The 12,835-nt window shown below is 38.8% G+C and overlaps 2 protein-coding genes across 2 annotated transcripts; both read right to left on the reverse strand.

Annotated features, from left to right (window-relative positions):
* Positions 1 to 1,043: 1,043 nt before the first annotated feature.
* LOC122662925 lies at positions 1,044 to 7,390 on the reverse strand. The gene is made up of 2 exons (XM_043858626.1): positions 7,307 to 7,390; positions 1,044 to 1,493 (listed from the first exon to the last, which is right to left on the reverse strand). Exons 1-2 carry the CDS (start codon positions 7,388 to 7,390, stop codon positions 1,044 to 1,046), a joined length of 534 nt encoding a protein of 177 aa, XP_043714561.1.
* On the reverse strand, positions 7,336 to 8,960 carry LOC122662222 (amino acid transporter ANT1-like). The gene is made up of 2 exons (XM_043857799.1): positions 7,420 to 8,960; positions 7,336 to 7,367 (listed from the first exon to the last, which is right to left on the reverse strand). The coding sequence occupies exon 1, from the start codon at positions 8,739 to 8,741 to the stop codon at positions 7,464 to 7,466; it is 1,278 nt and encodes a 425-aa protein (XP_043713734.1). The 5' UTR covers positions 8,742 to 8,960; the 3' UTR covers positions 7,336 to 7,367; positions 7,420 to 7,463.
* Positions 8,961 to 12,835: the final 3,875 nt, after the last annotated feature.

A 12,835-nucleotide genomic window follows, 5' to 3' on the forward strand; every position in this document is an offset into this window, starting at 1 on the left:
ATAAGTGAACATCGTCCGAACCATATCCAATAAAGTCTGATTGCATCGTTTGGATACACCATTTTGTTGTGGTGTTCCTAGATTAGTTAATTGATTAACTATCCCTTGTGCAGTGAGATATTCCTTAAATTTATCCGAAATAGATACTCTCCTCCATGATTGGATCGTAAGGACTTGATGCGTTTATCGAGCTATCTTTTGACCTCGGCTTGGAATTCTTTGAATTTATCAAAGGTCTTCGATTTTCTATGCATCAAGTAGATATAACCATATCTAGAGTAGTCATCGATGAATGTTATGAAATACTCAAATCCATATCTTGCTTGTATGTTTATGGGTCCACACACATCAGTATGTATCAACTCTAACAGATCTATGGCTCTAGTACCTTTATTGCTAAAGGGTTTCTTGGTCATCTTTTCCTGAAGGCATGACTCACAGGTAGGGAATGGTTCCACCCTCAGACTCTCTAAGGGTCCATCCCTTACCAATCTACTGATTCGGTCCAAATTAATGTGACTTAATTTTAGATGCCACAGATACATTGAGTTCAATAGAGCTGCTTTTCTTTTCATATCAACAATCGAAATAACATTCGTTCTAATAGGACAATCCAGAAAATACAATCCACTCTGCAAATATTCAGATACCAGAAAGGAATTATTAAAACGAATAACTAATTTAGAATCAAAGGAAAAACTATACACGTTCAAAACAAGTTTTGAAATTGAAATAATCTTCCTCTTAAAAGAGGGTACATAGTAACAATCCTTTAAAATCAAATTAACAGAACTAAAACTTAAAGTAAAAGTCCCTACAGCCATCGTCATGGCTTCAGCTCCAGTGCCCATCCAAAGACGCACTTCATTTCTTTCCAGTTTCCTTGTCTCCTTGAACCCCTGCAATACATTGCAAATGTGAATAGTGGAACCACTGTCCACTAACCAAGAAGGCTTCACATCGGTAGCATGAACTTCAGTCTTATCTTTTTTCAAGGTGGTTTCCGCTTCTATCAGTGCATTAGCAAGCTTGGTGAGCTCTAGTTACTTATCTGACATCTTATAAGACATCTTAAAGGATGCATAGGCAGAAGTAAGTGATGCCAAGATCACATCAGTCTTGTACTGCAGATCAAATCTGGTCCCCATGGATTTCAGTTTCTCAAATAGATTAATCATTTTTATGACATGGTCCATCACTGGAGTCCCTTGAGACATCTTGTAGTTATGAATCTGACTCACTACATCAGAGTGTGCATGTGTCAGCTGTCTGTTGAATAATTCAGCAAGCTTATATATTTTACCCCCTAAGGTATGTATATCCTTGACTGAGTCTAATACTGACTTTTCCAATGACCCTATGATATAAAGTGATGCTTTAGAGTTCCTCTTGAGGAAATCCTGCATCTCCTCATATGCCTCAAAATCATTTAGGTCAGGTTGAGGAGGAATTTGTTCATCAAGAACCGTGTAAAGACCTTCTGCAGTCAGGAGCTATTTAATGCTCCAATACCAATCAACATAGTTTGTACCATTTAGTTTGTATTCGCTAATGAGTGTCAATAGGTTAGAATTAATGGCAGTCATTGAATTAGAATATAAACATGTACAAGTAAAAACACATGCATATTAATAACCATTGATAAAAATTTGAGCATACACATCAATAGTCTCTCATAATTTAGGTCTCCCTCATGACCCAAAAATGAATTGGATACCTACAACCCTTGCATGCATAACTTACTCTGTCGGGAATCATTATATACACCGTGGTAGGGTGGACTAATCTGTTCGCCTCATAGGCTTCCAATATTTTTGACCACCTGGTTGTTATGTCCACATCCTGTCGGCTGACATACACCCAAGTCATGCACACACCTATTGCATTAGATAGAATCATGGAATCATGAAAGATGGCCCACTGTCGCAGTGCCCTCCACTATCCATATCCTATCGTATCTAGATAGAGATAAATATAGATAATCGTGTGATAATAAGCCTGACAATGTCCTGTCGACGTATGCGGGGTCATATCACACAACCCTACATTTACCTTCAATAGGAGGCCATGGATATGTCTACTAACTTAGATTAATCCATATCATACGCGTATTGTCATCAAAGAGGGATAACAATCAACTCTCACATATATATCATGGATGGAATCATAACATAATTAATCAACATTAATTATACGTGATTATGGGATGGCAGCATTTATTAGAAGCAACTAAAAAACCCTCCCAATAACAATTTAAATCTAATAAATTTCAAGGGTGCATCATCATGCCAAGGATGTAGCTTGCTTCAACTCGATCACCTCCTCTGTCCGATCTTCCTTCAAAGTTGGTGATCATCATCTCCATAAACTTTGAACACATGCGAATCATCATCAACATGTTCTGGAAAATCTCATCTCCTCTAAAAATTACAATGGAAACCTAGGAAAAATTCTATACATTTTCATTCCCATAATAAAGAAACCCCCATGGAGAAACCAACCCACCATTTTGGGCTGCCCATGGGGTGGAGTACATTTGTTTATAAAAAAGATAAAGGGAGAAAGAGAAAGAGAGAAGCATCACATCCACCCATCAACCCCATGAATTAAAATTCATGCCATAAATAAGCATCCACATTATGAGATAGTCAATCCCATAATCACATAGACAACGTAATATTATGTATGGAGCCCACAATCACATGGATCATTCCAAAAATAAAACATCACATCTCATATGAAAACATGTACCAAAATCCACAAAGAAATCCAATTTGTTCCCAAGTGGGTGAAGGGAAGGATCTCTTCACCCATCATCTTCCTCCAATCCATAAAACAATAAAACAAATAAAATATTCTATTTTATATTTTTTATATTTTCTTTTTTGGAGAGAAACACTGCCAAACACACCAGGCAACAGTTGCACAGACAGAGCACAGCTAGGTAGCAACACTAGGCGCGTGCAGCCTGCACAGAGGCAGACTGCGTGCACACTGGTGCTGCCCACGCGCAGGCTGCAGCTTGCATCACGCACACACATGGTGCAAGCCGCAGCCCTACCGCAACCATGCACCACGCGCATGCGTGAGGTGCAGGCCGTGGCCCTGCTGCAGTTGCACGTCGTGCGCTCGCCAGGCGCAGGTTGCGGGTGTGTAGAGGCAGCAAACTGTGCACAAAGAACCTAAGGTACATGAAATTTTTTATTTATTTATTCTGGAATAATGGGTTTCAAACCTATGATGGAATAAAATAAAATATAATTATAAAAATAAAAATTCCATCATCCTATATGGCCAAGGTTGTTACAACAATCATAACTACCCATGTGCACATGACAAGATTATTATATGAATAACTACCTTGTAACCACCCATGTGCATATGGGATGGTTGTTACAACCATTATAACAACCCATGTGCAATCATCCATAACTATATTCTACCATGAATATTCAATAAAAAAGATTGCATCTCATTCACAATAATCACACACGATTAATTATATGATATCCATAGGCGAGAAAGGTGGCTCTGATGCCACACTATAGGTCAAGCTACGATCCATGAGATCATTGTACTCATGTATCAAGCTGAGCTCACAAATATCGAAAAGTTTGAGTTACCCTAGGGCACCCCAAAATTGCCCTGAGCACCCTATTTAAATTTTTAAGGTTTTCCATGGTCGCCCATGGGTGCCCTACTGTGACCCAATTAGGGTTCGGTATGACAAACCAGTGCCCAGTCCTTCTCTTTCTTGTCCCATAAATTATGCGATTTATGACAAAGAGAAAATCACATCTCTATTCCATCCCATGGAAAGAAGGATCCATCCCATACCCGAATGCGCAGCGGAAAGAGATTGATTCGGGTTTCTTTCGCATCCCATGAATAATCAATAATTAAAAACAAGAGGAATTAACAAGAACTTGCTAACTTGATGAGCTTCAAGTGTTGCTCCTCCAATAGACAGTGGTTCTTCCTCCAACGAGCACGTCAGGTAAATAGATCTGAACCACCAATGGTGCACCCAAGGTTCTTCAAGCTAATGCAAGAGTCTCTTCAATTCTTCAAACACAAATCTGGGTTTCCAAAACCCTAACTCTCAAAGACTAGATAGCAAGAAGAATGAGAGAGAAGAGATCACAAGAGAGAGAGGGAGAGCCAAAAACATAGGAGGGGGGCACTGCCAACAACGTGGAGTACTGCCCCCCCTCTGCATTTTTAGGTATAAAGGTAGGGTTTCTGAAACCCTGATTGGAAAGTCCCTGTGAGAATCTGACACTCTCTCTCCTCATTGGCTTGAACCTGTTTAAACCTGATGAGTTTCTAATTGGTGAAGAAGCAAAATCTAATAGAGAATAGTTAATTAATTATTTATTTAATATTTAGTGGATAAATCAAAAAACACCATATCCAATAAATTAAATAAACAATTAATAATATAATAAATTCCATTTATACCCTCACATAGTAATTAATTATTGTGTACCAACCCACCACTAATCAACACCATCGTTATGGAATCTAGGGCATGTACACTAGTACTGTCAAACCCCATTCCATAGTATATGTCCGTATAAGAGTATTTGTGTATATGATCGGGTCCCGTAAAACTCGATGAAACATTTTAATTAAATAACTACATATAATCTATCATTTTATGTAAAATAGGTTTTGCAAAAACCATTTTCAAGACGGCACTGGATCCAGATTCTGATCCGACCATTCACAGACAATCTCAATCTTGGTGTTCCCCAATTGGTCAGTGATGACCATGTCGAGTAATTCCTTCACTCACAAAATATTTGCACATTCCCAGAACACCGGGTTTGACTCACTTGAGTCTTAGTCATTAATGAACTAAAAGAATGCGGTGATATTTTGCAGTGGTAGGGTCCTCGCAGGTACAGGATCTCGGTGACTCATGTCGATCCCATCCTACGTCTAGCAGTAACACATGAGGGAATCGACAAAGTAGATTCTTCGTCAATACACACATCAAACATATGAGTACTCGTATTCGTACCCTAACATCACATGTCTAGGCATACCCAATGCGATGACCATATGATAAGGGTGCCCAGCCCAAACTCTAGTCATGACTACCATTTTAAGTAATACTTACAGACACATAATGCTTAAAAAGTTTATATCGCATGTGATAATATCAAACCAAAATGTATAAAGGTTCAATACAAAGTAAACTGGACCGAACCAGGTTTGATGGACACACAAATCCAACAGATAGGGGTTGGGGGGCACGACCAGTGGCCGCGCAGGATGTAGACAAGCCACAACAAAAGCTAGCAGTGGCCAACGGCTGTGTACAGAAGCACAGACACGCAGCCCTGGCTGAGTGCACCGTCACACATTACAGATCCACAATAAAACCCCAACCCCACGTAGAACAAAATGAAACCCTACAATGATTCGTTGCAATTTCCTCATCCCAAATCAAGGCGAACCAAAACCCCTAATCAATGGCTCTAATACGAATTAAAACGAACATCATTAGGGTAATACCTGATATGATGATGAACGCAATGGAAAAGGATCACTAGTAGGTATGGTTACAAGCACTAACATTCTCCGGGCGATCTTGCAAGGTAACTCCAAAAGAAGTTCTACGCTTCCAAATCCCAGAACAATGATGGATGTATGTTCTTAGAGACGCAACACACGCACACACCCGCAAGTGGGAGAAAAAGACTCACACAGAGAGAGCCGCACAGAGATGTTGCGGCAGCTGTGAATCACCCTGCACCTTCTTAAATAGATAAGGAGGGAATTGCCTAGGTTTCCCAACCCCTGTGGGTGGGCCCCACGGCAATTCCTAGTGGGCGTGGCGGTTTCCCTGTGGGTGCGGGATTTGGGTTCAATCCAAATTCTAACAGCAGAGACGGTGGCAAATGGAGTTCTTAGCACTTCCATAGAGAACTTCCGTCAGCTGTTCCACTTCTCTAACAGTTGAAACAAAGCCAGCATTCATCCCTGAACCCACTCTACAATCAATGGAGGCGCCACTAGTGGCTCTACCATTGATGGGTCAAGATATACAGGGAAAGTGGTGGAGGGTAAGCAATAAGTGAAAGAAAACGAGGAGCAACGGTTGGACACTTTCATATGATTAAGGATTAAAATCTAAGGAGAAGGTCTGGGTGCAGGAAGATCCAGCAGAGAGGAAAGGGGAGGCAAAACTCACCCATGAAGGCTCCAGAGGATTCGATTGGAATTGCCCGAGACTGATTCCGCCTACTTGAATTGTAGTTCAGATAGGTAAACAAGACTGAAAATTAACAGAGAGAAACATATCTAGTTTAAGTAACAGGTTACAGAATTAAATATATCATATCTGAGAAATTGAAGTATTGAAAAAAAATTAGAGATAACAATTTCAAAAACATATCTAGAGTATTGCAGTCTTGCAGAGAACAAAACTGTACATCAGGTATTCAGATTTGAAGTCTGAAAAAAATATTTCCATAACAAAGAAATAAAAACAGATCAGAAGTTAGTTTCTTATTAAGAGAATAAGATAAAAAAAGGGCATACCCATTCTCTTTCTTATTAAGAGAATGCAACCAATAAAACTGACCCGTGGTAGAGAAACCAGACAACAGAATAACATGTTCAGTACTAGCAATAGTCAACAGAAAAGGAATAAGAGTAGGGCATTGAAGGGGAGGGAAGAAGGCAAAAAGAGCGAAGGAAAGGAGATCCGTAAGAGGCTGTTTTGGGATTGTGAACAGTACTCTCTTTTTTTGGGTAAAGATTGTGAACAGTACTCATGGATAGTAAGCATGAACAATAACATAAAAGAAAAAGCGAAGACAGAGAGGGAGGGGAGGGGAGGGGAGAACACAAAACCCACACCTTTTACAAAAATAAAATTCTTTACAACCAAGTAAATTGAGGGGGGGGGTTATATCCCTTATATAGGACTACAAATAGAGTTTGAGTGACCTTCAAACACTTCAAAAAAATTCAAACAGAATTAAATAATCATTATACAACCAAATCAATATAAACACTAAGACTGACTAGAGTAACACTAATTAATAAATTAATTCTAGATAAGCCCAAAACTTGTCATTGGATAAAATTACAATAATTCATTTGAAATTTAAAAAAAAAAAAAAAACAAGAATGCCACAACTAAATGAAAGACTCTCATGTATGAGCCTTAATTGGAGCTAAACTTAAGCCCATTAAAGAATGAACTAGACCTCTTGGTTTTTGGTTTCCAAAGTCTCTTTGTCTATCCAACCACTCTAATGCAATTTTATCAGGCCCTGTAGCAACATACAAGAGAATAAACATGCAATTCTGATGCTGCTTTCAATTTCCCAATGCACTCAAGTGTTCTACTACCTGTCAAAGTCTCAACCATTGTACTGAAGACAAATAAAATTGGTGTACAACCCATGAAAGATACATGATTCAATACTACCTGACGTGATGTTTTAAGAACCTCTAGAGTGTCCGTTGGCTGCATTGTAAGTACCAAAAGCAGCAAAAGCCAACCCACAAATCAAGATGCAGTAATCCAAAGCCCTCTGCCACAAACGCATAGAACTCCCGCAAAAAATGAGGTGAAATGTTGCTGGCAAGACGAAGGAGAGCAGTGCGCATAATGTGCTCCCCACCATTGACACAAACTCCCCGAAGCCCGGCACTGCCAATGCTAGCACCACTGCCACCAACACCACAAGGGCTCTGCTCACATACACCATAAACTTCTCTGTTACTCCTCTTCCCCTGCCTGAATTGTATTGGCAAAGTTTCAGAAACCATTCGCTTTGTTTCAGCTTTCCCTCTACGATCTCATTAATGGGGTGCATCATGATTGGGAACGTGAAAGTCAGACCCAGACAAAGTCCAATCTTGACAGCCGTTGCAGACCAATCATTTGGTAGATTGAGCGTTACAATGTCTTTGGTTTGGTCTCCATAAGCCAAATAACCAAAGAACCCAAACAACACATAGACAAGCGTTATTCCTGAGAAAGCCATTGCGAGCACCCATGGAAATCTCTTCCTTTCTCTCATAGAAGCCTCCAAAGCCAATGTCATACCAAAACCCTCGAAACAGAACACGGCAACGCCTCCCGCAAACGGCAACTGTGCAAGGCTTGTAATCATTTTTCTCTCAGAAAAACCGTCGAACAGTTGGAGGTCTTGTTTCACCACAATCGCCATTGCTAGTATATTACATATATCAGCGATTATACTAAAAGGAGCTAGCGCAGAGAGGGAACGAATCCATGAGAGAGCGATTTCGATTGGGACAAGAAGGAATATGAACGAAGAGAAGCTGAGGTGGTGGGTTCTAAATATAGATGACAAGTTCTGGCCTATGAATAGCAGATAAGCTACCGAACCACCGAATTGCGAGAGAACTATGAGAAACTCGGTGAGGTACCGACCTGTTCTTCCGAATGCTTTGCAACCCAGATCGCCATATGTGTGAATTTCATCGCATTCATCGGCAGATGATGATGAAGTAGAAGCTAATCTGTCCCTACAATGAACTAGGAGAAGCATACAGTAATAAGTGGAGATACCTGCGATGGTTACTCCGATAGCTCCTGCGAGCCAACCTGCAACCCTGAATGCATAAGGGAGGCCTAAGACGCCGGTACCAACAATGGCAACAATGATGTTTCCAAATGTTTGAGCCCATGAAGAGGTCCCTGCAGTAGAATTTTGAAGAAGAGGAACCTCTGTTGCTTCCTTCGCCATCACTGACAAAGATCCAAGTCTAGAGTTGATCGAGACTTCAAACTTGAATTAAAATCGAAACCCAATTAGGAACAACAACTAACTCAGCTCAGTGACACATCAAAACTGAAAAGGGGTTAAACTATTTCCATGAAAGGTCTTCAATTTGTGCTTGGTCGATCGACAGTTCTGAAAGCCAAGATACGGGGCGACAGCTTCGCAAGGGTCTCCGTTCTGTACTCTGTTCGGGATTTTTGTTAGGGAAGGCGTATGATTTGACAAGTTTTGGCCGGCAATTCGTCGAGATTCCTAGATTCGATCCAGGGCAACATCTTTTGGCTTATATCAATCAACTTTGTTATTCACCATAAGATTAAGGGAAAAACAAAAAAAAATTTCCCAAGACAATCAGCTTCTCTACCTACCTAGGTAGTCCAACAGGTGACAGCTATGGTGATCTGTAGCAGATCGAATTACACGGCTACCGGATCGAAGGCCATTTTAAGAAGGTATGGGCTGCCAAGTAACGGGCCTCGTGCTTGTGGTACGAGTCTTATGGCACCCAGATTACTTATCCCATGACATGTCTCTTTCCATGTTCTCCTTTAAGTGGAGATACGTGCGATGGCAAAAGGATAGATGTAATCACATAATTGTAATTGAAACATACATTTACAAATAATTTTTTTTTTTTTTGGGCAAGAGATCTACTTGGTCGTATGGTCTCTACATAAGCGTTTGGATCAATAGTGAGCATGCCTGGGTATCTACCATGTCATCTCACAGTGCCCCTATGAGAGGGCGTAAGAAACACCACCAAGTAGAGATCTTTTTGATAGAATAATACATGCGAAACACTCATGGAAATCAATAAGCATACAAATGAATCCAGTAGTGCGATTAGCGTACCTGGATCCATGGTTGTAGAAGTCGAACTCTTGACGATCTCTGTCGCACACGAACTGCATTGGTCTGGTCTACCCTCTTCCACTCAACGTTTGGTTTTCTTAGAATAGTCACTTAATGGGTCAGTGACAACTATTTATAGTGGTGAGGGTAGGGACCAACCCTGCATAGAAAATAGGGTTTTCTTCCCATTAAGGAAACAATACTTTAGGTTCACACATACTAACTCGATTCATACCATTAAGGCAGCTCCCATCAACACAACTAAACTGATTTTGTTAAAATAAAGTGGGACTATGCCAGCCCACCTTATGAAAATCGTACAATCTCCCACTTGGACTGCATATGTCACAAGTTTTGATTTTGAAAACCTTTTAAAGTGACTCTCCGGTTTAGACATACTGATTGTAGTCACAAAAGATAGTGTTGAATGGAGTACACCTTAAAATTGATGCCTTGGTCTGAATGAAACTACAAACACCCAATGGTGAATATCATCACATCTAAGAGACATGGGACCTAACACGTCAAAATGCTTATGACCTCACCGACTTAGGTTGTACAGTATGAGAGTGTGGTATGAAAAATGCATGATACAATGATCAACATGCCAATTTTCAAATTGATCCAAGCTTGAAAATCGAATGAGCCCCATGAGACAAATGCTGAATGTCTCATTTATCATAAACGTCGCCCAAACGCAAACACTTCATATAAGGAAACTCGTTGAGACTGGGTCCGAATGTCCCAACATACTAGTACACGTCCTTGAAACCGAATAAGGCTCTTCTAGTGAACAAAATGTACGTGTATTTACTGAAGGCCTTAGATACCATAGGAGACAAATACACCACATAGCCTCAAATATCTGAAAGAGGCAAATAATCAAGTGTACACAATAGAATCTGCATGTATTTACTTAATAATTGGATGTGCGTGTATTGACTGGAACCTCGTATACCGAATGAGGTAAATACACCACATATGACCTCAATTAATTTTCTATGAGGCATTTAATCAAGTGTATACACATAAACAAATGACCATAATAAAGATGCATGTATATTCTCAATAAAATGTTACAAAAGACAAGAATGTGAAATAAGTTGCAACTGTACACGTAAGCAAAACTCCCACTAATAAAATGTATCAAAAGAACTAACAAGTTCTATATTACTGTCATACTTCTGAAAACTTTTGGAGTCAAGTCCTTAGTAAGAGGATCAACAATCATACTATCTGTAGTAATGTACCCTATTGAGTTTTGTGACTTGCATACTTTCTTTCTAACATGGAAGCATAAATATCAAATTCCTTGAGTTAAAGAATTCCTAAGCCATAGAGTCTAAACAGTGACATCATAATAAGCCACAAATTCCTTACTTGTAACCAGTCAGTGTCCATTAGACACTTTTTCTAACATAAAACACTATCTATCATCACAAAATAGATATCCACATGTGGTCTTTTAGGTCATGTTGGCAGTTACCTAATGTGCTACTCCAAGATTATAAAATAAGCAATATCAATCCATATGTATTCTTGAGGTTACATTAAACTAGCAACATTAGATGCACAAAGAGTGTTATTCACCTGAGTTCACTGAGTATTGGTAAATCTATTTTCTTTCATAAGAGGTCTTTTGAGAAAAATCAAGAATGCACATAGTTCTATTACGGTGAATCTTAATGCCTAAACATAAGAGGCTTCACCAAGATTTTCTTATCAAAATGGTTACTACTGTTTTGTCTCAAGTAAAAGGGTAACATCATTACTTGCAGTAATAATATCATCACTATAAAATACAAAAAAAGATTATCTAACTCCCACTGATCTTTAGATAAATATTGTCAAACTAAAACAAGAATAACTGAATAATATACCATACAAGAAATATTTTATCTCTATTTCATCCAACTTGCACGACATAATTAGTAATTTATAATATTTTCACAAACACACTCACACTATTATAAGAACTGGGTGTAAACAACACAAAATCCATGTAAGTGTTCTTTAAAGCTCATCATGACCAATGAATCTTCTGTTTATAGGTGTAATGAGTTTCTGTTCCTTAGCACTCTCAATCAAAATGATACTTTTCTTGATGGTCATGTCCATAATGTATATTATGACTATCAGACATAATCGATTTGACTCCTCCCACTTTTCATAAAAACCTTTATCTTCAATGGAGCTATCAGCCAATGGCTTGGGAGGTTTGTCAATTCTAAAATGACAAAATCCATTCTTATTATTGTCACAAAAAACATTAAAGAATTCGTTACATTTTCTAAATTGGAACCATTCAAGATTTTGATGGAATATAATTGGAAAGTTAAAGCTGGTAAATATGATCACACAAAATTTATCAAAACATACAATATGCAATAACTAAAGGCATATCAATATCTTAATAATATGACAAACTGATTAATTAGGGCTTATTAATCAGATTTATCCCAGTTTTATTTTCAGTAACTGTAGGAAAACATAAATTGGAGAAAGATCCGGCGTCATTGGGGTCACATCTATCGTGGCAAGATCGCTCAACATGCAGTAGAATCTCTCACATGCAAGGTGAGATGCTTGCAACAACACCACTCTAAAGATTCCGTCACCTATGATGGCAAGACAAGAACCTCCAAAGTAGCGAAGCCCAAAACATCACCCTCACACCGTCAAGCGAAATGGACCAAATGATGACTCACCTGTGGTGGCAAGAGCACATCGTCTGCCATATGATTTCTCTAACTGTAATCCATCCAAATAGTCAATGATGATCTCACAATCCAAGTAACTAGCCCACTAAGTGGAAGCATAATTACTTAAATCATGAATCCCATACACTTGGATTGCTACTGAATGCCCATTTTATTTCAATAATTTTCATCAATATTACTTTTATCATGAAAACATACATAACCAATATATTTATAGAAATGTCTCCTAAATTAATCTTTTCATGACATTTAGAATTATCATAGGATGTCAATATCATGAATAGGCTACATGCAATTCCTCATGACGAAATCGAATGTCACAAACTATATAACATCAATGAGTAAGTAAAAATACATCAAGTTGACTAAAAATTCATGAAAGACAAGTATATTGCATATAAACCAATGTGTAATGCATTCACCACTCATAGTAGGATAGAATTCTATCTTCCCATGGTGATACCATAAGAAAGCTTTATATAAGAT

This window comes from Telopea speciosissima, chromosome 5 (genome assembly GCF_018873765.1).
Source record: "Telopea speciosissima isolate NSW1024214 ecotype Mountain lineage chromosome 5, Tspe_v1, whole genome shotgun sequence".
Taxonomy (NCBI): Eukaryota; Viridiplantae; Streptophyta; class Magnoliopsida; order Proteales; family Proteaceae; genus Telopea; species Telopea speciosissima.